The sequence below is a fragment of the Sinocyclocheilus anshuiensis genome, unplaced genomic scaffold (genome assembly GCF_001515605.1).
Source record: "Sinocyclocheilus anshuiensis isolate Anshui unplaced genomic scaffold, SAMN03320099.WGS_v1.1 scaffold2056, whole genome shotgun sequence".
Taxonomy (NCBI): Eukaryota; Metazoa; Chordata; class Actinopteri; order Cypriniformes; family Cyprinidae; genus Sinocyclocheilus; species Sinocyclocheilus anshuiensis.
In genome coordinates, this window is record NW_015551026.1 from 306,468 (window position 1) to 330,944 (window position 24,477).

A 24,477-nucleotide genomic window follows, 5' to 3' on the forward strand; every position below is an offset into this window, starting at 1 on the left:
ACGCGAAAACCTACCCGTACCACTCAAATTAGAAAACATTATTATAAGATAACCGTTGTGAATCGGGCTAAAATAAGGCGATAGTTTTGAACACTGGCTGGTTATGTACTTGCTCAGATATTGATTTCAGATCATTTTTAACCAAAAAAAGATACGGACTGCAGCTTTAAGTAAAATAAAGAAAATCATATTTGTCTGGAATGACATTAGGGTGAACAAATGATAACAGGTTTGCGGCTTTCCTCACTATAAGTCACTATAAAATGTAGAATTTGGCATGGTTAAAGTAGTATCCCACATCTGATTTTTCCAATCAACAGTTATTTATTCTGGACTGAGTGGGGTAAGAATCCTTGCATAGGTCGTGCACGGCTGGATGGTTCAGACCAAGTGACCCTGGTCAGTTCTGGTATCGCCTGGCCGAATGGAATCACCATTGACTATGAGGTAGGGCAAATTGATTCCACTTCCTGATACTCCGCTCACTCTCTTTTCTTCTGATGCTGATAAAATGGGGCTGCTCAAAGGGAGAGGCGCTGATGTGCATTTTCAAATTGCTTTCTAGGAAAATAGATTATACTGGTGCGACGCCCGGACCGACAAGATAGAAAGGATCAACCTTGAAACCGGGGAGGGCCGAGAGATTGTACTGTCAGCCGCCAACGTGGACCTGTTCTCCGTGGCTGTGTTCGGGGCTTACATCTACTGGTCTGACAGGTAATTTATTATTTTACTAAGTGCTACACTCTCCAAAGTGGCCCACGGAGCCAGCTGCTCTAGTCTCAACGGATTAACCGCTTCTGAGCAAGGTTATTATTGAGACCTGCCGTATGATTCTGTCGTCTCCCAGGCAGACTCCGTTGGCCTTATGTAAATAGGATGTACCGTAAGTCATCGGCAAGGTGACGTTTTCTCGGCTTTGCAGTTTTTTAATGTGTCTTGCTGCTTTTAATTAGATAACCACCATCATAACGCTGATGTCAGACTCTTTTTCTGTGCCGTCTGTGGCAGAGCCCATGGCAACGGATCGATCCGGCGTGGATTCAAAAGCGATGCCACTGATGCCGTCACGATAAGAAGTGGTCTTGGTGTCAACCTGAAGGACGTGAAAGTGTTTAACAAAGGCCGGGAGAAAGGTTGAGGTTTCAATTTAATGAGTTCATTTTTATTATGCCACATATGTATTCTTTGGACAAAACACAATTATAATGAATATCTCGGTGTTCATCCAGTGATGTTTTTCTATGCTTTGGCATGCAGGCACAAACCCGTGTGCGAGGAGCAATGGAGGTTGTCAGCAGCTGTGTTTTCACCTGGGCAGTGGAAGAAGGACGTGTTCATGTGCTCATGGGTACTTAGCCGAAGATGGCTTTGCTTGCCAAAGATATGAGGGCTATCTTCTGTACTCTGAACGGACCATCTTGAAAAGCATCCACCTGTCTGACGACAGTGATCTTAACTCCCCTCTCCAACCTTTTGAGAATCCAGACTACTTCAAAAATGTCATCGCTCTGGCATTCGATTATCAGCAGCAGGCCTCACACCACAACCGAATATTCTTCAGTGACATCCATTTTGGGAATATTCAGATGATCAATGACGACTGGTCAGGAAGACAAATCATAGTTGAAAGTAAGTCTGGTTGGGTTTTTTTTAGTGCTTTCATGCAGAAATGGGTTTCAAGGGGCATTTGGAAAATCCTACTAATTGCTAGCCTTTTGTTGGTCATGAAAGATGTCCAAAGATGCTTCTACAAAAGTGGGCATTTGTTTTTGGTCCTGTCGGCATCCTGATGCAGACTCATTGCAGTGACCCACATGTTGTTTAATGTTCTGCTGCTAGAACCATTCCAGCTTCTTAGCAGCCATTTGTGAAAGGCCATTTGTTGGGAACGGTAAGTGGCATTGCCTGTGATGTACAGCAAGGCCTAGATGCATCCAACATCTAGTAAAAGTGTTATAACAGCTACCTCAATTTTTCTGCAACTAAATGGGACCAATTTAACTGTCAAAAAAGATGTTTAAAACACTGCATCTTTTTCTGTGTCCTCACTCTTGATGGATTAAAATCGCTTGTCTCATTTCCACCGTCCTCAAACTGTAACAGAAATATGAGTGGAAGCAGGGTGATATTTTTCAAGATCCTGCCTGTCACTGTTGTTGGAAAGTTCAGAATATGGTTATTGATTTCCTCATGTACGCTATATACGGCAGACATTTCAACCGCGATCGATATTCACGTGTGATGGTGGCCCACAATGGAAACCTAATATGCCTAATGACTGTGTATTATCCATTTACAATGTAATGAGACAACTATGACGGATTTTATTATCAAACAACTCATGTACTGCTTATAATAGCTGCACATACTGTAGTGTGTGTTTACAGATGGACTTTCTTTCAGATCCTAATCTATTGTTTACAATGTAATTTTAGATTCAGAACTCGTACCGACATAATTAGGTTCAAATGGCAGGTAATAAGACGTAGCAATAATGTACATGTACACCAGAAATTCTTGAATTAAATGGACTATCCTTTAAATCGAAATACCATTTCTGTGTCCTAGGTAAACGGGGAAAAAATCCCTTAATGCCTTTTCGGTACTTAATAACCCAGCTCATTTCACTTTGCTGGGGTTAATGCGATGAAGCAGATATACTTGGAAAGCTTCTGTGCTCCATGATTGGTGCTTCTATCCACTTACAGTACTCTCTGAATTCTGTTTTAACTAGCCTCATTGCTCCTTAAGGAATTAGACCTTCTTTTTTTTTTTTACAAATTTCAATTCTACTTAATTAGCCTTTTTTTTGAGGCTGCTCTTTGTGATCGTGTAAATGGTTTTGTTCTGATTCATCCTTGACTTTGTTTAGCATATGTAACAAAATATCATTTACATCAGTTAGAATCACTGTTTTTTTTTCTCACAAGTGTACAGTATACTGGGAAAAACATGAAAATTACACACACACACAAAAAGCTGTGGTTGCCGGAACTGAAACTGGGTTTTTTTTTCAGCCTAAAGCTCAGATTAGATATTTTGATGCGTATCCAGCCTGTTAATGTTCATTTGAGACATTTTTGAAGGAGAAGTGCATTTGACCATTCACGTGTACTTTTCATACCCATTCCACACTGTAATGTTCACAGATATCCTCCACCTCTATCCATTTGAGCATAAGTACCCCAGCCAGAGAGAGTGAGAGTGTAATGTTGACTACAGGTTGAAATGAGCTGGCTCTTTTGATGGTGTCTCCACACTCGAGTTCACTCACTTTCCCAGAGATGAAAGCCAATCCCAGCCACCCTGACTACATACATGCACACTTAGAAACGCATACAAACACCCTCTCCATTCTGTCACCAGAAGAGGGTGAGGACGTTAATCCGTATTTCCCTAATTAAGTCATACATCCCCTGTTAATTACTCCCTGGCCTCTCTAACAGTTTCTGCAAAGGCAAGCTGTCAGGCACTTTTTATTGTGAATGATTAATTAGTGATGGATTTCTGCAGACTATATTCTCTAAGATCTTTCAAATAGTAGCATTTTTAGCTACAGCCTCAGTGTTTAAACAATTGCTATTTCACTGATGAATTTTTAGACATGATAGCAGACAAAGCCTAACCGTTTTATAATGCTTAGTGAGATGTCGTTTTGATTGATTATGGTTTTCTGAATGCACACACTCACTGTGTTATTCACAATGTATTTAAATATAGTAAAAAATAAATAAATAAATAAAAATGTAAAAAAAAAAAAAAAAGATTTTATTTATAAACAATTTTATCTATCTAAAAAAAAACAAACACCTAAGCTATTAATACTACAGGTGAAAGCATTAACACACAGAGGTGTGTTCATTTCCAAACTGCAATATCAATGAAAACATACTATTTAATCACCTTTCCATGCAACTGGATTCAGTATGTCTTAGCATGGTCAAACTGTAGCTTGTTGTTTTCTGTAGGTGTGGGTTCGGTTGAGGGCTTGGCTTATCACCGTGCCTGGGACACGATTTACTGGACTAGTTCCACCACCTCAAGCATCAGCAGATACACAGTAGACCAGAGCCGACAAGCAGCTTTTACCAGGCAAGCCGTTGTCACCATGTCTGAGGATGACCATCCCCACGTCTTGGCCCTGGATGAATGTCAAAAGTAAGGGAATTTTTTTGCTCATTTAGGTATCTGATATTGTCGGTCTGTAAAGAATACTGTCAAATAAAAAAAATGCCATCGAGAGTGTTTTTAGCAATAATCAAAGGCAATTATTTTATACAGGAAGATATAATTTCACATGAGAGTTTGAGTTTGTTGTCATGTGCATTGAAATGCTTATTTGCACTTCAGAACATTCAAAATGCCCAGTCATCGGTCATGTGACATGCAAGAACCAATAACATTTGGTGTGACGCGTATAAAACGCCATTTTTCTGCTCCAACAGAGGGAAAGATTTCATTTGCTATAGACTAAACACAAAGAACACATTCACTTTGTCAACGCATAGTGTGAAACAAAATTGATTTTTATGTCAGGAGGAAGCATATTAACTTTTAAAATCTAGAGCAAATTGATTTGTCACACACAGGAAAACTAAAATATATGGAATGTCAATCAGTCAAGAAGGAAAAGATTTTAATTAGTTTGACCTCATCAGATGAGCAGGGCACCATGTGAAATTTGTTGTGGATGGAATATTTTTATTCCTGATCCAGCAGAGTGGCAACTCTCCAGACATAGTGGATGGTATATGCACTTAAATATCCACTCTAAAAGAACCATTTGAGACTGATGAACAGCATTGATATTCAGAAAGATGTGCTGACCGTGAGTTCACCGACTACATTAAACCCTCAACCTTGGAGAGAATATGCTTACTTGGTAATCTGGCACTTTTTCAAATGGACTACCGACTGCTGTTAATTAGAATCTAACCTGAAATGATTAATTGGCGTAGAATGTCAGCATGTATCACTAATTTTCAATTAGACCGTGGAATTAGACTGTGAAAGTAATTTGTAAGAGAAACGTCAAATAGGCCCTGAGTACTTTCTGTCCACTATTATTTGTGCAGTCAGTGATATTCCCATGTGTCATAGAGCCGGTTTAAAAATACCGGCAGACGACAGTATTGAATCGTCTTGCTAGTGCTGTCTGTAAAATCGCTTCTATTGCTCTCATTTTTTTGTCCTGTGTATTTTGTAGCCTCATGTTTTGGACCAATTGGAATGAGCAGCACCCCAGTATCATGCGCTCCACTCTTGCAGGGAATAACATGAAAGTCATCATTAGCACAGATGTATTCACTCCTAACGGACTCACAATTGACCATAAAGCGGAAAAGCTGTATTTCTCTGACGGCAGCTTGGGCAAAATTGAACGCTGTGAATATGATGGCTCCCACAGACATGTGAGTATGACTCTTTCTCTGTTTCGTGGTGTTTCACAGAACATTTCTTCAATTAAAATTGCTTTACAGCATTTATTAATCTAGGTTGGGAGAGCCAACAGCAACGCGGCTATTTGATTTGTGCTCATTTCATTCATGTTTGCACTCATTCACTTCACACACTCATTATTGTGTAGTGATTTTAGAGATTATGTATAATATCATGCTTTCCCCTGGATCACCTGTTATGCAGCAAACACAAGGAGTGTCTGTGTCAGCCTCAACCGAATATTATTCGACATAATTATTCGTTATTCGTTTTAAAGTCATTATCCGTGCCATTCCGAATAAGGTATTCAGCTTCGGACACACCCCTAGTTAGTTAATTGTTAGTTCAGTGCATATCTAATGTTATCTAATGCAAGAAAGAAAGAATGAAATCTTATTGAACATATATGCTCAAATTGATCACAATTAATTGCATATTATTGTTTGTTGTTAAGATGTTATTCTGTTATTGCTTTTTAAACAATGAATCATGTTAAATTAACCCTAGGTGGTTTCCTGTTCCAGTTTCCTGTACATTTTTTTTTTCTTTCTTCATTTGTTTCTTGTTGTTTAATAAAGTGCTTTTGATTAGTGGAAATAACAACCACCAGTTGAAGTAATTCCTACTCATTTTCTAAAACATAAACCTCAATTGGGTTTTGCAGCGGGTCACTACATCTAGACGATAATGACTTGATGACCACCCATAGATGTTATTAAACCCTCTGGAGTTATTAGTGTCCACTGATGCTGTGTCCATTGACCCTTCACCAGATCAGTTTAATTGTAATGAATTAGCCACTTTGAATAAACATGACAAAGAGTTAATTAGAGTACCTCAACCTCCCAAACTAAGCGCACTAGTGGTAATGAAAGCTTATTTTGAGACCCCTGCTGGGCCGTCCTATCAACTAGCCAATTAAACTGAAGAATTAAGCAAAACTAAATCAACATGACTTTTGGCAAACTGCCTTGCAGTTGGAATCTCCCAACTGGTTTTAGCAAAAGGTTTCGTGTGGTGAAACTGAGTGGAAGCCTAACGGTACACATGGTTAGACTTTCTCTGTGGTGCCATCATTTATATCATATCCACACAAAGAGGAGTATTATTATAGATGTAAGTTTTTTGTAATGCCCATCAGAGCTGCAGGCAAATGCATGAGCCGAAAACTCTATTTGACATCTATTTGATCAGATAAACAGAGATAATTAGTGCTGGAGCAGAACGCTTGCACCGCTAAATTTAATTCTGAATCAATATGCTCCATCAAAAACCATCTGGCCTCTCTTAATCAACACCTGTCCAATTTTTCCCACCATGGTGGCAAGGCTAATGTGATCACGGCTACATACGTGTTCCTGTTAATGGTTGGGTCTCTGGAGCTGTGGGACATCCTCCCGCCCCACAGGCCGGAAATTCCCAGAAGGAGTTGTGTGATGTATATCTGTGTCCGTCACCATGACACCTGCATTAACACTCACAGGATCTGGGCTAAACTGGCTGCTGGGCGATTATTTAAAGCATATGTCCTCTACCAACACATTATTTTTGGTCCCCTCAAAGAGACTTTACAGTGGTCGTCAGAGTGTGTTTTTGTCCCTTGTTTTTAATTGTAAGCTATTGGTTTGATCCTTGTGTAAGAGGACAGCCAAAAGCTATTGTTTTTACTATTTTTTTGCAATGACTATTAATAATGGTGAATATCTTGACAACAGAATGGCTGAAATTTGAGGGGGTGCATGATATATCAGTAGTACCGCACCATATTATAAATTTATTTTAATTTATGTTTCGATTGCCTTTATGATCATCTAACACTCATTTAAAATGATGCTTTAAAAACCCTAGTCATTTATAAGACACTGTTAAATGTAATCTTTATGAAATATCACAATATAAATATTTATACATTTTTCATACTGTATATTTTAATGATGTGATACCTAAAATATTATAACATATAACATATATATATATATATATATATATATATATATATACAGTTTATGAACTAAAAGAAGACACTGGTTCGAGGATCCCCAAATCCAGGTGTGAAAAACTTGTTGCATCTTTCCCAAAAAGACTCATGGCTGTATTAGATCAAAAGGGTGCTTCTACTAAATACTGAGCAAAGGGTCTGAATACTTAGGACCATGTGATATTTCAGTTTTTCTTTTTTAATAAATCTGCAAAAATGTCAACGATTCTGTGTTTTTCTGTCAATATGGGGTGCTGTGTGTACATTCATGAGGAAAAAAATTAACTTAAATGATTTTAGCAAATGGCTGCAATATAACAAAGAGTGAAATATTGAAGGGGGTCTGAATACTTTCCGTACCCACTGTATATATATATATATATATATATGTATATACATTACCATTCTAAGTTTTTTTTTTTTGAAAGAACGAAAGAAACAAAAAAGGAATGAAAACTTTTATTCAGCAAGTATGCTTTCAATTGATCTAAAGTGACAGTAAATTACTGTTTTACTGTATTTTTGCTCAAATAAATGCAGCCTTGTTGAGCATAAGAGACTTCTTCCAGAAGCCTTAATAGGTAACACTTTACAATAAGGTTCATTAGTTAACATTAGTTAATTACTTTAGTTAACATGTACTAAGAATGAACAATACTTCTACATTTATTCATCTTAGTTCATGTTAATTTCAACATTTACTAATGCATTATTAAAATCAAAAGTTGTGCTTGTAAACATTAGTTAATACACTGTAAATTAACATGAACTATCTATGAACAACTGTATTTTCCTTAATTAGCATTAACAAAGATCAATACTGTAATAAATGTATTGTTCGTTGTTCATTCATGTTAGTTAATACATTAACTAACATTAACTAATGGAACCTTATTGTAACGTGTTACCCATTAATATATACAGTACTTAAACAACACACTCACAAATATTATAATGTATATAATACATGTCAGCAGACAAATATATATCAAATATATAATCTGTAAGCAAATGCTCTGTACTTGACCCTCTGTATTTGTTGTTAGGTGATCGTAAGGTCAGGGCCTGGCACATTTTTTGGACTTGCTATCCACGGAAACTACATTTTTTGGTCTGACTGGACTCGGCGGGCTGTGCTACGGACCAACAAGTTCACCGGAGGAGATACTAAAGTTCTAAGGGCTGATATTCCCCACCAGCCAATGGGAATTATAGCAGTTGCCAAAGACACTAATAATTGTAAGTATTCCAAAAAAAAAAAAAAAGAAGATTGGGCTCTGAGAGTGGCCTCTGAAACTTTCATAAATATGTTGCGTGCGTTGAATTCACATCTTTCACTGGCACTGGCACTGGCACTTTTTGATTTCTAAGGAATAGTAGGAATGATTAATTAGAGTGGACTTTTTTAGTAACCAAGCAAACTAAATTGGAGACATAATTAATTTAAAAAAGCATCCTTGAGTCACAGAGGATGCTCTGAACTGTCGCAAATGTGAAAAGTAGGACGTCGGGAAATCGGTTTAAGAGACTCCCGACGGTTTCTGTTTGTGAGCCTGCTGTGAGGGGGTTTCTCCTCTCATTTGTTTGATCATGCCATTGCAGCTGTCTGCCCCGAACCATTTTTACCTAAGGAATGTTACCAGTCAGCACTGACAGAGTGAGATGTGTTCATTCGAAGACAGATGTGAGGATAACTGCTGTTGTGATCAACAATGTGATCTTCTTACAGAAATCTTTCTTTCCAATTATTTCATCTGACACTGAGCCAAGTTAACACACCACCTTTGATTTTTGAGATTCGTTTCCATATTCATGCTTAGTTACAGCACAATAAGTTAGAGATGCTGGAGGCTCTTCATAGGTATGGGTGCTTCATACAGCTCCCAGAGGGGCAATGTTCTGGATTCATAACATTTCCTGACAGTCTGGATGTTCATTTAACAGTTCTTTGATCAGTCTGATTAAATGGACTATTCTTTCTATTTTGATTTTTTTTCCCGTTATAAATATATATTACCTGCATAATGATTTGAGTAAAACTTGCAGAATATCTTCGTATTTGATTTGTCCTCTTTTTTCCTCTTTAATGACAGCAGTCAGGCAGCATAAACTGCAGACCTCTTCTCCAGCATGATTTGAGATCTATCCAAAGAGCATATTGTGCTTTAATGGAAATGAGAACATTTGACGTCCGTACAAAGCAGGGTTATTATAGTTAACTAAAGCTGAAACTAAAATGTGCACCATAAAAATTATTATTCAGTTTTATTTGAAATAAATGTAATAGCTTTAACTGAAATAAAGTATAAAAACATTTTTCAGACTTTAAAAGGTTTTAGCTAGTTGCCAAGGCAACGTTTTTCATTTTAAATTAGCTAAACTTGATGTACTAAAATAACTAAAACTAAAAATGAAATAAAAATGAATAAAAACTATATACACTAAAAAAACACACATGTACTGTATGAATATGACAGAATTTTCTGTATTGATTTTTACAGGTGTTTCACCTGTATTTTGAATTTTGCACTGCATTTCGTTATGTATTAAAGTTAATTGAAATGTCTGTAAAATTAATGGATAAAGTCCTGTCAGAAAATTACAAGTGTGTTTTCCATCTATCTATCTATCTATCTATCTATCTATCTATCTATCTGTCTGTCTATCTATCTATCTATCTAGCTGTCTGTCTGTCTATCTATCAGCAATCTATCTATATATCTGTCTGTCTGTCTTTTATTTTTTTAACAGTATATATATACAACACAACAAAATTACTAAAATTAAATGTAAAAACTAAAATGAAAAAGCAAATGGAAAATATAAAAATAAAAACTGTTTAAAAATTTTAAATTTAATTAAAAAAACTATATCTCAATGAGACTAAACTAACACTGGTGGTACAAAGGAGTCACATGTTCAATGTCACGGATTTGCATATTTCATTCTAGTGACCTATAAATAGAGCAGAATATTAAATATTTCTAATTAATTCAATGTTTTCTTATTCGTTTTCAGCTTTCTTGGTTTTAAATTGTTTCAAAATCCTAAAATGTTTTTATTGTCATGTTTAATAGGATTTTAAATCTTACATTTCAAGTGTGGTCTCAGACTTTTGGAACGCACACTTTTAATTTCCAAAGCCCAACAAAGGAAAAACTAGAGTTTTCTTCTTCCGCTTTAAATGAGATTACACTTCCGTTTTAAATTTTTAACAACTTTTTTGTTTTGCTTAGGAATTGCACTTTGTAGGAACTCCAGGGTATTCAGTGAATAAGCCCCTGATGTGCTGCATTTGTCAGTGTATTTTAATAGTCAGCTTTTTTTTTAAGAAAGCAAACCTGTTTTTAGCTCAATGTTTCGTGGATTGCTCACTTCAAAGACTTTGGAATGACTTTTCTCTGTGTTCTTGTTTGTTTGTTGTTTAATATTGTTATTTGGCCTTTTTTTATATGCGCAGAGCACTGTTGTGATGGTACATGATGTTCCCTTGTCCCTGTGTTTCAGGCGAACTATCTCCATGCAGGGTTCTGAATGGTGGCTGTGGTGACCTGTGTCTCCTTACTCCACATGGCACAGTCAACTGCAGCTGCCGAGGAGAGCGGATACTGCTCGATGACTACAGATGTGTGTGTAAGTTTCGCCACGCTTCCCTCAGACTCTCAGGGAATATGAGTCCCTCCATCTCAGAAAGATGTGAAATTGCTTTGCGTCATTTATTCCAGCATTTATTTTGTATGTATGTAAACATCGCTATGGCTATTGCTTCGACCTAGGGTTAGGGATTTGAACTCTTCCTGTACCATTTATGCTACAGACATAATTGATACCTCAAAACTTGTGGCTTATTGAGAAAAGGTGAGCGGTTGGACTAATGACATGATGCTATTTTTTGTTTCATATATGTGACCCTGGACCACAAAACCAGTCTTAAGTGTCAATTTTTCGAAATTGAGATTTATACAGCGTTTACCCGTGCAACTTCAGACTGGTTTTGTGGTCCAGGGTCACATATTATTTATTCAAAAATTAATTAAAACACATTTGACTTGAATACATATTTTCTATGATGAGCATGTTTTTAATTTATGGATTAAAATGAATTTATTTTATGTTTTATTGGGGGGTTGGTTCATCTTGTAAAATGTAGTGTGATTCCCTTAAAAATGTTGATGTTAATTAATTATTAATTCATGATAATTGTATAAAAAATTTTTTTTTTTTTACTTTGAAAAATATATTTCAACTTTTCTGGAAGTAATGATTATGATGTTGTCACTCAAGTTAAAAAGGAAATATATTAATACTTTTGACCTGATGGTACCAAGTGGTACAAGTATTTTCCTAAAATGTTCAACACATTTTTCAAAACCATATGAACTATCTGACATGAATACAAGTACATTTCTAAGAACTTTATAAATGTTTGATAGAAGACTTTATTGTAAACTTCTATATTTCCTTATTTTTATTATAGACTGAGATTAAATGTCTTTGACCCTATTACTTTTTGAGTGATCAGATGTGTGATATTCATCCTGGTGGATATTATTTAGTTAAATAAATACATATATTTACATTGAGTAAGAGATCAGAATAGCATAGACATTTTGGATTCTTTTAACTTGGGCCAGTTAAAAGAATCACACAACCACACAGAGCATTATAGCAACCACACAGAAAAAAAAGCTTAAAACCATCTTAGCAATGCTTTGGCACCCACCCTCAAAACCCTAGCATTTGCACCACTTATGTTTTCTCGTACCATATGTAATTTCAACTGTGATGCCAATTTGCATCACTCCCACACACATACACACAAAAATGTATTCCTTAGCCACATAATTCATTTACTTTAGATTAAGTAGATTTTTTTAACATCATTTTGTGCTCACTTTTATAGCCAAAACGTCCTCTTGCAACATCCACACTGAGTTTGAGTGTGGAAATGGGGAATGTATAGACTACCAGCTAACATGTGATGGAATTGCCCACTGCAAAGACAAGTCAGATGAGAAAATGCAATATTGTGGTAAGTGGCCGATCACAATTCTTTGCCGTATGTACTCCCAGCTCCCACATCATGAAAGCAGTAAGCACGCAGAATTGGTTTAAGGTGGCAGTTCCATTCCCTGAGGCTTCAACTTAATAAAATGAGCTGCTTCTCCTTACTGCTTTCAACCAGAGGAGCAAATGGGAATAAACCCAGAGCAACAGAAAGAGTAAATAGAGAGGATGTGAAGCTTTTTTTTTTTGCCCTGATTGCCATTGCTTTCCGTATCGCTAGACAACAGGAGCTGTCGAAAGGGTCACCGTCCTTGCTACAACAGGCGTTGTGTGGCTAACAATCGCTTTTGTGATGGAATCGATGACTGTGGGGACAACTCAGATGAGGCATTTTGTAACGGTGAGTATCTTGTCTGAAAATATTATTATTTTGACATTTTGCATATAAATTTCACTTAAGGAAGTTTTTTTTTTTTTTGCAGTCTATAAAAGAAAATAGGCAGCAAAAATATTTTGAGCCGTTAGTATATTTCGGACCATGTTAGACCTCAAAAATGACACCCAATTTTCAAGCTGTGAAAGCATTTCACAAGTAATTTTCCTTGGAGCGATCTGGAAGACTGTTATCATCGGTGAATTGCGGTGCATATCATACAAATATCAGCACGCAATATTTCATTAATTTAAGCACACGTCCAGGTGCCTTAGTCTCTTTGCTCTTCGTGTAAATGAAGTGTCTCTGTTCCAGATGTCACGTGTGCTGCATCTGAGTCATCCTGTCAAGATGGAACTTGCATATCAATATCCTCCTGGTGCAACCAGGTCATCGACTGCGCCGATGCCTCGGATGAAAAGAACTGCAGTAAGGCAGCGCTGCCCATGTTGCAAAGCAGCACACGTTCTCTTTATCCTACTGTAATAATCATTGCCTTGACATATCAGACTATTATAGACTACAAATGTAATGCATTCCTAGATAGAACTGAGGATAAATCAATAAATTGTCATTAAAGAGACAGATCACCCAAAAATGGAAGAAAAAAATGTCCTCCCAAAATCCTTATGACTTTCCTTCCTCAGTGGAACAGAAAAGGCACATTTTTAAAGAATATCCTGTCCATGCTTTCCTATATAATGAAATGGGACAAATAAAATAAAACATACCATAAAAGTATTTTAAAAGGAACTGTAACTGAGGGACTATATTCCAAGTCTTCTGATGTCATATGATATGGTAGTCATTATTTTAGTCAAGTTAAGTAAATTTTTAGTCTGAATTAAGTCATTATTCACTGAAAATCATCTCATATGCTATAACTTTCAAATCAAATATGGCAGCATTGACATCAATGACATTAGAGCCAATGGCATTTGGAACTATGGAGGAGGAAAGCTATCATATGGCTTCAGCCGACTTCAAAAAGGTTGGGATCAGTACGATTTTTTTGAAAGAAACGTCTTATGTTTACCAAGTCTGAAATTATTTGATCAAAAGGTCATATTATGAAATATTAATTCAATTTACTTATGCAAAGCTGAATTTTCAGCAGCTATTACTACAGTCTTGCAGTATCACATGGTCCTTCAGAAGTCATCCTTATATATTGATTTGGTGCTCATGAAACATTTCGTATTGTTATCAATGTTGAAAACATGTGTGCTACTTAATATTGTTGTGGAAACTGGGATACATTTTTCTTTTTCAGGATTCTTTGATGAATACAAAGTTCAAAAGAACATCTTTTATTTGAAATATAAATCCTGTGTAATATTATAAATGTGTTTCCTATCACTTTTGCTCTATTTAATGTACCCTTGCTGAATAGTGTAGTTGAATTTTAATGATACTTTATTACTTTAATGGTGCTTTTTTGAAGTTTTGGAGAGTCAGCTCCATTCACTTTCATTAAATTGTGCAAAGATTGGCCTGGATAATATTAAGAAAATCATCTTTTGAGAGTCATATGGACAGAAGTCATATTTGGTGAACTATTGCTTTAATTTTGATTATGGATTGTGTGTGCATGAATGATCATACAGCTTGGAATTATTTTGCGTCGTCTGTTTTACATCTCATGTGACGTACAGTAGATAACAAGGTCTTCCCCCTTATTTTCAGATCACACAGATTGTGGAGACTTTTACAGGATGGGAGTGGCAGAAAAGGTCTTTGTCAGTTGTAACAGCACCTCACTCTGCGTTCACCATTCCTGGCTGTGCGATGGAGCCAATGACTGTGGAGATTACGCCGATGAGAGGAACTGTCAGGGTAATGCTCAATATAACTCTCCGTTTGTTAGCTTTGCAGCTTGAGGAAGCCAGGTTCCATTAAAATCAAATGAATTTTGTCGCAACACTATTTATGAAAGAGGTAATGAGGCAGAGACAGGCCCCTGTCTTTTTATCCATGCTTGACGAGCCTGAAAAAGGTTCAGAAGGCTGATGAGTAATTATTGGTGATTGTCAGACTTGCGAAGAGCAGACATTTAAACTCTCGTGCAAACTGCGGTCCCTTCAAAACGACTGATGAAAAGGTGACTTGAAAATTAGTCTTGGCAGATTTCAGCTTATTGCTCATAGCATGTCAGTGGTTTCAAATAGAAAGCAAAAGTGAAATTTATCAGAGTAGACCTGTTTGAATGGAGATGTACTTTTAATGAGGCAAGTGCACTTTTACACCCATATAGTTCCATAGATAATTGCACCACATAAAGATTTCATCTGCCTGGGAGCGATTTTAGGGAGGGAATAATGACCCAAACAATCACTGGACCAAATTCTCACTACACTAAGCAAATCTTGGACTTATTTACGCTCTCCATAATCAAACACGTGTTTTCTCTGACTGCCGCAGTCTCCCACAGGCAGAAATGTGCAGAAGGCCACTTCGCCTGCCCTAGCGGGAACTGCATCTCCAGCGTGTGGCTTTGTGACGGGCAGAAGGATTGTGAAGATGGTGCAGATGAGTTCCAGTGTGGTAAGCATGACTGATATTAGCCTGTTTTTAAGAAATATTTATTTACTGAAAACGTGTTGTTTTCTTACAACACATAGTTGTGCTTCTTAATATATTGTGGGAACAGGTATACAATTATTTTTTCTTTGATGAAAATAACTTTCTAAAGAACAGCATTTATTTTAAATCGTTTTTTTTTTAATAGATCACGTCAATTTATTTGTCTCTTTTGACACAACATAAATTCGGTTTTAAATCCATATATGAACTGAAATGTTATTTTGTCAACTTTTAGAGGTGCACTAGCATGTAGACGTAGTTTGAGCTGTCAGACATGAAATAAAAGCCATAAAAAATAATTTTCATTGGGTGAAGCTGTTGCTCAACACAAAGAACAGAGATAGATGTGTCAGCTAGTTCTATATATTTGAGATGAAAGACAGATACAAGTGTAATTACACAACAACAAAAAATGCAGAAAACACAATTATTCTGCTTCATTGCATCTTCAAGTAAAAACCACTCTGACAAAGACTGACGTATTTATGGCGAGGGGTTGTAGAGTGTTTTGTTGCCGTTGTTTTTTTGAGAGCACAAGTACTATAAGTGCAATCTAGAGCTCTACAGCCAAGTCTGCTGAATTTAGAAATAAAGAAACCATCTCTAAAAGCATTCAGCTAGAGATGAGTCCTAAATTGTGGATGTCATTTTCTAAGCACTGTTATTTGTGTCTCTCAAACTCCTTTGTAAATAGACTCCTCCTGTCTGTGGAACCAGTTTGCTTGTTCGAAGAACAAGTGCATAGCGAAGCAATGGCTCTGTGATGGTGAAGACGACTGTGGAGATGGAGTGGACGAGAGCGTTGATATCTGCGGTACGCATGTGACCTCTCCTTCCATTCTGTGTGACTGTAAATATTGTTTAGGCAGCTTTTTGAATGATTTGAGTTTATACACAGGCTAAATACAGTGCAACTATTATAAATTGGGCAATTATGAAAATGCAATCATGGTTTAATATATTAGTAAATATTTGTAGTAAACAAACGTTTGATTAGATTGTAATGAAATGTCAGTGAGATATTAATGATATTGCTATGTTCCTAATAACGGCAAATGCAATTAAACACATTAAATGCTTTTCAGAACTTGATAAGCAACACTGAACATCCAAATGCACGCTATGCATTTGTTAAGAAGCTTTCACAAATTACTGCATGATTTCTCTAGATATTCAAGTAGGCTGTCATTTATAATCAATAGACCTGAGCAACAATTAATGGTGCATTGCTAACAAAATATTATCCAGGCTCGGTGACCTGTGCCCCAGGGTTATTCAGTTGTCCAGGCTCGTACGCATGCGTCCCCAAGCGCTGGTTATGTGACGGGGAGAGAGACTGTCCCGATGGCAGCGATGAGCTCGCTGCGGCCGGCTGTGGTAAATATTCCCATTGATCTGTTTAAAATGTCTTCTGCATGTCAATGTGTTATCGATGAAAGCTCTCTTCAGGTGTTGTTCTAGCAGCGATGCAGGCCATTCATTATAATTGGCTATTTGATACGTGCTCAGGTCGGGATGTAAAAACTCAATGACATCCAAAGAATAAGATATTCTTAACCACAGGCACTTCATTAGCGTTGCGTTTTGTAACATGTTAGACTTTAGGCTGGATTTGGCAGATATGACTAGTACCCCAAGGTGAATAAAGTCTTAGTGAGAATTAATTAAGCTCAAGGTCCTGATGTTTACCCCGCAGCTCCAAATAACACATGTGATGAGAATTCCTTCAGATGCCTTAACAAAGGCTGCATTCCAAAGCACTTTGTTTGTGACCATGACGACGACTGTGGAGATGGTTCAGATGAATCTGTTGAATGTGGTAAGCATCTTTCTTGAAATCTGTCTGAATTAATAATATTTATTTGTTTTTTCTATATTCCAAAAGTATATTTTCAGACTTAGGCTTTGAACAAGCTACAAACAGAGAAGCAGAGCCATTGCGAAATGCGTTCTTTTTTTTTCTTTTTTTTTTTAATCATTGGTCACTATAGTTACCTGCTTTTCCTTTAAGGAATTTGCGAAAGCTAATTTTATTTATAAAGTAAACTGAATACCACAAAAATCAACATTGAAATAGTAAAAATGTGCAGTATTTTAATGTAAAAAGTGAGGCATTTCTCTGTTAATTAAAGCTCTACAGTGAGCCTTAGGCTGCTCTGTGCTCGTATTATTTGTACAATACATTCTTAATTAAGAAGAACAGTTTCAAGAATAGTCAGAACTTCAATTATTGGGGTTTTCTAAAAATGTTTTAGAACAATTTTTACTTAAAACTGAAACATCTGTGGGCTTTTTGATGGAGAACTTGGGCCCTGGTCTTCACAACATGGAAGGACAGCCTCTCCACAGGACATCATCCGTGTTCATACACCCTCACAATTTATTGCACTAGAACTTATTGAACCAAAGTTCAAATATGAAATAGAAAATCTGGGAAATTATTCATAAAGGAGATTCAAAGAGATCTTCTCATTAGCTCTTAAAAAGTCTAACCCAAGACATCTGCGGATTATTTTAATGAAAAGTAACATCACATACCTTTGTGTTTCATATTCATCTTCAAAGTTCACATAGTTCATAATTTACTAACACCTTATGTCATTTAATATATATATATCATATATATGATAAAATACATTTTGTTTTCCAAAGACAAAAAGCAAAACAAAACATTAAAACAATATATATTACATGTTTTGTTTTGTTTTTTTGTCTTTGGAAAACAAAATGTATTTTATCATAATTTATTTATCAGAATATGTACCAAAGTGTATCACATTTCAGTCTGGAGATCCAAAAAGTACTCCATATGTTCTCAAGTCAAGTGGAAAACCTTTTATAGTAGTTTTGTGGTGGATTTCTTTGTCCTTTTTGGAGCTTGACAGTTTAAATTGCTGAACATTTGAATTGTAAAATGAGCAGCTTGGACATTCAACTAAATATCTGCTTTTGTGTCCCATGGAAGAAAAAATAATCACATTCATTTTAAAACGAATGCTGACAGAATACATTTGTGTGTGTGTGTGTGTGTGTGTGTGTGTGTGTGTGTGTGTGTGTGTGTGTGTGTGTGTGTGTGTATGAAATAAAAGCCATAAAAAATAATTTTCATTGGGTGAAGCTGTTGCTCAACACAAAGAACAGAGATAGATGTGTCAGCTAGTTCTATATATTTGAGATGAAAGACAGATACAAGTGTAATTACACAACAACAAAAAATGCAGAAAACACAATTATTCTGCTTCATTGCATCTTCAAGTAAAAACCACTCTGACAAAGACTGACGTATTTATGGCGAGGGGTTGTAGAGTGTTTTGTTGCCGTTGTTTTTTTGAGAGCACAAGTACTATAAGTGCAATCTAGAGCTCTACAGCCAAGTCTGCTGAATTTAGAAATAAAGAAACCATCTCTAAAAGCATTCAGCTAGAGATGAGTCCTAAATTGTGGATGTCATTTTCTAAGCACTGTTATTTGTGTCTCTCAAACTCCTTTGTAAATAGACTCCTCCTGTCTGTGGAACCAGTTTGCTTGTTCGAAGAACAAGTGCATAGCGAAGCAATGGCTCTGTGATGGTGAAGACGACTGTGGAGATGGAGTGGACGAGAGCGTTGATATCTGCGGTACGCATGTGACCTCTCCTTCCATTCTGTGTGACTGTAAATATTGTTTAGGCAGCTTTTTGAATGATTTGAGTTTATACACAGGCTAAATACAGTGCAACTATTATAAATTGGGCAATTATGAAAATGCAATCATGGTTTAATATATTAGTAAATATTTGTAGTAAACAAACGTTTGATTAGATTGTAATGAAATGTCAGTGAGATATTAATGATATTGCTATGTTCCTAATAACGGCAAATGCAATTAAACACATTAAATGCTTTTCAGAACTTGATAAGCAACACTGAACATCCAAATGCACGCTATGCATTTGTTAAGAAGCTTTCACAAATTACTGCATGATTTCTCTAGATATTCAAGTAGGCTGTCATTTATAATCAATAGACCTGAGCAACAATTAATGGTGCATTGCTAACAAAATATTATCCAGGCTCGGTGACCTGTGCCCCAGGGTTATTCAGTTGTCCAGGCTCGTACGCATGCGTCCCCAAGCGCTGGTTATGTGACGGGGAGAGAGACTGTCCCGATGGCAGCGATGAGCTCGCTGCGGCCGGCTGTGGTAAATATTCCCATTGATCTGTTTAAAATGTCTTCTGCATGTCAATGTGTTATCGATGAAAGCTCTCTTCAGGTGTTGTTCTAGCAGCGATGCAGGCCATTCATTATAATTGGCTATTTGATACGTGCTCAGGTCGGGATGTAAAAACTCAATGACATCCAAAGAATAAGATATTCTTAACCACAGGCACTTCATTAGCGTTGCGTTTTGTAACATGTTAGACTTTAGGCTGGATTTGGCAGATATGACTAGTACCCCAAGGTGAATAAAGTCTTAGTGAGAATTAATTAAGCTCAAGGTCCTGATGTTTACCCCGCAGCTCCAAATAACACATGTGATGAGAATTCCTTCAGATGCCTTAACAAAGGCTGCATTCCAAAGCACTTTGTTTGTGACCATGACGACGACTGTGGAGATGGTTCAGATGAATCTGTTGAATGTGGTAAGCATCTTTCTTGAAATCTGTCTGAATTAATAATATTTATTTGTTTTTTCTATATTCCAAAAGTATATTTTCAGACTTAGGCTTTGAACAAGCTACAAACAGAGAAGCAGAGCCATTGCGAAATGCGTTCTTTTTTTTTCTTTTTTTTTTTAATCATTGGTCACTATAGTTACCTGCTTTTCCTTTAAGGAATTTGCGAAAGCTAATTTTATTTATAAAGTAAACTGAATACCACAAAAATCAACATTGAAATAGTAAAAATGTGCAGTATTTTAATGTAAAAAGTGAGGCATTTCTCTGTTAATTAAAGCTCTACAGTGAGCCTTAGGCTGCTCTGTGCTCGTATTATTTGTACAATACATTCTTAATTAAGAAGAACAGTTTCAAGAATAGTCAGAACTTCAATTATTGGGGTTTTCTAAAAATGTTTTAGAACAATTTTTACTTAAAACTGAAACATCTGTGGGCTTTTTGATGGAGAACTTGGGCCCTGGTCTTCACAACATGGAAGGACAGCCTCTCCACAGGACATCATCCGTGTTCATACACCCTCACAATTTATTGCACTAGAACTTATTGAACCAAAGTTCAAATATGAAATAGAAAATCTGGGAAATTATTCATAAAGGAGATTCAAAGAGATCTTCTCATTAGCTCTTAAAAAGTCTAACCCAAGACATCTGCGGATTATTTTAATGAAAAGTAACATCACATACCTTTGTGTTTCATATTCATCTTCAAAGTTCACATAGTTCATAATTTACTAACACCTTATGTCATTTAATATATATATATCATATATATGATAAAATACATTTTGTTTTCCAAAGACAAAAAGCAAAACAAAACATTAAAACAATATATATTACATGTTTTGTTTTGTTTTTTTGTCTTTGGAAAACAAAATGTATTTTATCATAATTTATTTATCAGAATATGTACCAAAGTGTATCACATTTCAGTCTGGAGATCCAAAAAGTACTCCATATGTTCTCAAGTCAAGTGGAAAACCTTTTATAGTAGTTTTGTGGTGGATTTCTTTGTCCTTTTTGGAGCTTGACAGTTTAAATTGCTGAACATTTGAATTGTAAAATGAGCAGCTTGGACATTCAACTAAATATCTGCTTTTGTGTCCCATGGAAGAAAAAATAATCACATTCATTTTAAAACGAATGCTGACAGAATACATTTGTGTGTGTGTGTGTGTGTGTGTGTGTGTGTGTGTGTGTGAGCTATCCCTTTAAGATCTCTGTTTGGTAGCAAAGTATGTCACTATGCTGACAGTCCTCACTCTTTATGCAGTATACCGCTCATGTGGGCCGGATGAGTTCCGCTGTGCTGATGGCCGATGCCTGCTCAGCGTCCAGTGGGAGTGTGATGGTTACCCAGACTGCCCTGACCACTCTGATGAGCTGCCCCTCAACCTCAAATGCCTGGCTGCCGGTAATGGCCCAACAGAGCTGTGCCTGAAATATGTTTGACTGATGGATGTGGGGTTTACTGAACATCTGAGGGAATACAAGTGGCCAAGGAACATCATGGATAAAAGCAGGGGGCTGAAGTGGATAACTTTGACCTGCGGGGATGGCATGTTTTCAGCTGAGCGTATCAAGCATTTATTTCTTTTTTTTTAAAAGCCTTGCACTTACTGGCAGTTGCGGGATAAAAAATTGCAACTTTTATGCCCTCTAGCTTTGTACAGTTCCAGCCATCCAACCATTCATGCTTTATCCAAAAACATTTTTATATTTTCAGCTTGGGTTTTAACACTACACGTCTTTATTGTTTGTATTGCTTTGTACTTTTTTTAAATTTTGTTTCCTTTGTTTTCACTTTCTTCCTATATATCTAGAGAGCTTATGCAACAGTTCCTTTTTCATGTGCTCAAATGGCCGCTGTATATCTGAGAAGAGTTTATGTGACCTGAAAGATGACTGTGGAGATCGCTCAGATGAGAAAAACTGCAATGTCAATGAATGTCTCAACCGTCGTGTCAGCGGCTGTACACAGGATTGCCAGGACTTACCAGTGGGATACAAGGTTGGTCAATAATATATTTATACATTGTATTTTACGCTGTCATTACTATAGTGTGATTAATTGTAAAGAAAAGAATGATTAAATTTATTTGTATATTGTAAATACATTCTTTATTTTAAAAAATAAAGTTTTAACAAATATAAATTAATTAGATTGTAATACATTTTATAATAAATTTATGTAAGTTTGGGTATTGTATTACATCTTGTCCTCAATTGGCGCTTAATTTTTTTTTTAATTTTCTTAATTTTCTTTGTTTTTTTTTTTGTTTGTTTTACCAGAAGTAACTAAAAAAAAATGTAGTCACACTTTATTTTAAGGTCCAATTCTTGCTATTAACAAACCATTAACTATGATTTTTGCCTCAATAAACTCCTAATTTGCTGCTTATTAATAATTAGTAAGGTACTGTAGTTGTTAGGTTTAGGTATTGGGTAGGATTAGGGATGTAAAACATGGTCTTGCAGAATATGTGCTTTATAAGTACTAATAAACATCCAGTGTGTTAATAATAGGCATGTTAATAATAGAGCTGCACGATAAATCGCATGCGATATTTAATGCGCATCTTGTCAGAAAGCCGGTTCTGTAATCAGCGGTAAATCTCCATCACGTGCGTGCTTTCACATTGAGCAGCATTAACTACACAGATCGTCAGTGAACAACGGCTCTGTGTAGTTAATGCTGCTCAATGTGAAAGCCCGCAATATCGCATGCGATTTATCGTGCAGCCCTAGTTAATAAGCAACTAGTTAATAGAGATAATTGGTCCCTATACAAAAGTGTTACCAAAAAATTTTATCCAGCCAAAGCTTGCTTCTCCTAACACTTATGCAGCATTCACAAGTTGATATGTATTTTGGAATATAATCAATTTTTACAAGCTACAATATGTTTTTAGCTTGAAAATTTACAGAATCAGTAACTTTTGATGCAGAGAATTTAATTTCATTAGTAATTCCATATCATAGTTGAATTGCAGTCATGCATTTCCTCACAAGCTATTTGTACAGCATCAATTATATTATTTTTGGATATTATATTATATTAATTATATTAAAAGTATATTTACGCAAAAGACAATTACAAGGGTCAGACTTTATTTTAAGGTCCAATTCTTGCTATTAACAAACCATTAACTACGCCTTTGTCTCAATGAACTCCTAATTTGTTGCTTATTAATAGTTAGTAAGGTACTGTAGTTGTTAAGTTTAAGTATTTTAGATAATTTGCTGCTTATTAATAGTTAGTAAGGTATTAATTAAGTTTAGGTATTGGGTAGGATTAGGGATGTAGAATATGGTCATGCAGAATATGTGCTTTAAAAGTACAGCCAATATGTTAATTATAGGCATGTTAATAAGCAACTAGTTAATAGTAAGAATTGGTCCCTATACTAAAGTGTTACCAGCTTCTGCAGAAATACATGTGTATTTCTTGTGCTCAGATATGTTATATGAAAAGGGCAAGAAAGATTTTTTAAATCAAACATTTTTATTTGTCATGCAGTTGCCATATTACAAATAATAGCAAGTTTTTCCTTTTGTTTTAAATTTTTTATAAAACAGAAAATCTTCCTTGGGAATATATATAAAATCATTCATGTCTTATTTCATGTGACTTCAAGTTTCGCACAAATGTGACTGATGAATTGCTTTGCAGAACCTACTGTGTTTTTGTTTCTGCAACATCTTTTCACTGAATTACTTTGGCAAACATTATCAAAGTAAAAAGTCATAGGAATGATTTGTCCCAGTTTTGCTTCATTGGTATTTAATTGGCATACTCAGATCAAGTTTAAACAAAGGATTGTGCCTTCGGGAGCTTTCTAGAGGTGTGCCTTAAGGAGGGAGATTTTTGAGCTAAATCTCTCGAGTTACAGGCACTTCTGTAGAGTTGCTGATTGGCAAACTAGGTGTCAGGAGCGCCATGTTCACATGACCTGTGATCACCAGAGGTGTTTGAAGACAGTCCTGTAGGTAAAGAGTCTGACCTCATTCACTGATAAATTAAGGGATGTTGAGAAAAAGCCTTTCAGGTTACAGACTGAGCAGAGAACATACAGTATCAGGAGTAATCTAATAAACTACAATGCGACAGATTTTGAAAATTCGAAAAGGCTTAACATGAAAGTTTGTGATCATTATCAGTAAAACGCCAGCACTTTTGTTCTGGGTCAACTTTTAAACCAAGTGATTTTTTTTTAAAGGAAAGGATGACTCGGAAATAAAAGTGATCCCCATTAATTTGGATTTGTATGGAAAATAGCTTTTTGTGTTTTAAAGGTGGGGTGAGCGATTTTTCAAAAACGCTTTAGAAAACTGATTCGGGCCGAGTAGCAAAACAAACTTGTGGCCAATCAGAAGTAA

General features: G+C 36.1%; 1 protein-coding gene across 1 annotated transcript in view; it reads left to right on the forward strand.

Moving 5' to 3' along the window:
• The window catches only part of LOC107661145 (low-density lipoprotein receptor-related protein 1B-like), a 349,019-nt gene that overhangs the window by 272,308 nt on the left and 52,234 nt on the right, over positions 1 to 24,477 (forward strand). The window contains exons 38-55 of the mRNA XM_016450614.1: positions 321 to 447; positions 566 to 717; positions 1,012 to 1,136; positions 1,261 to 1,632; positions 3,972 to 4,161; positions 5,210 to 5,414; positions 8,467 to 8,659; positions 10,928 to 11,053; positions 12,324 to 12,452; positions 12,708 to 12,827; positions 13,176 to 13,289; positions 14,547 to 14,696; positions 15,282 to 15,404; positions 16,138 to 16,257; positions 16,692 to 16,820; positions 17,140 to 17,262; positions 21,371 to 21,511; positions 21,921 to 22,108. Coding sequence (XP_016306100.1) covers positions 321 to 447; positions 566 to 717; positions 1,012 to 1,136; positions 1,261 to 1,632; positions 3,972 to 4,161; positions 5,210 to 5,414; positions 8,467 to 8,659; positions 10,928 to 11,053; positions 12,324 to 12,452; positions 12,708 to 12,827; positions 13,176 to 13,289; positions 14,547 to 14,696; positions 15,282 to 15,404; positions 16,138 to 16,257; positions 16,692 to 16,820; positions 17,140 to 17,262; positions 21,371 to 21,511; positions 21,921 to 22,108 — 2,827 coding nt within the window. The remainder of the gene's footprint in view (positions 1 to 320; positions 448 to 565; positions 718 to 1,011; positions 1,137 to 1,260; positions 1,633 to 3,971; positions 4,162 to 5,209; positions 5,415 to 8,466; positions 8,660 to 10,927; positions 11,054 to 12,323; positions 12,453 to 12,707; positions 12,828 to 13,175; positions 13,290 to 14,546; positions 14,697 to 15,281; positions 15,405 to 16,137; positions 16,258 to 16,691; positions 16,821 to 17,139; positions 17,263 to 21,370; positions 21,512 to 21,920; positions 22,109 to 24,477) is intronic.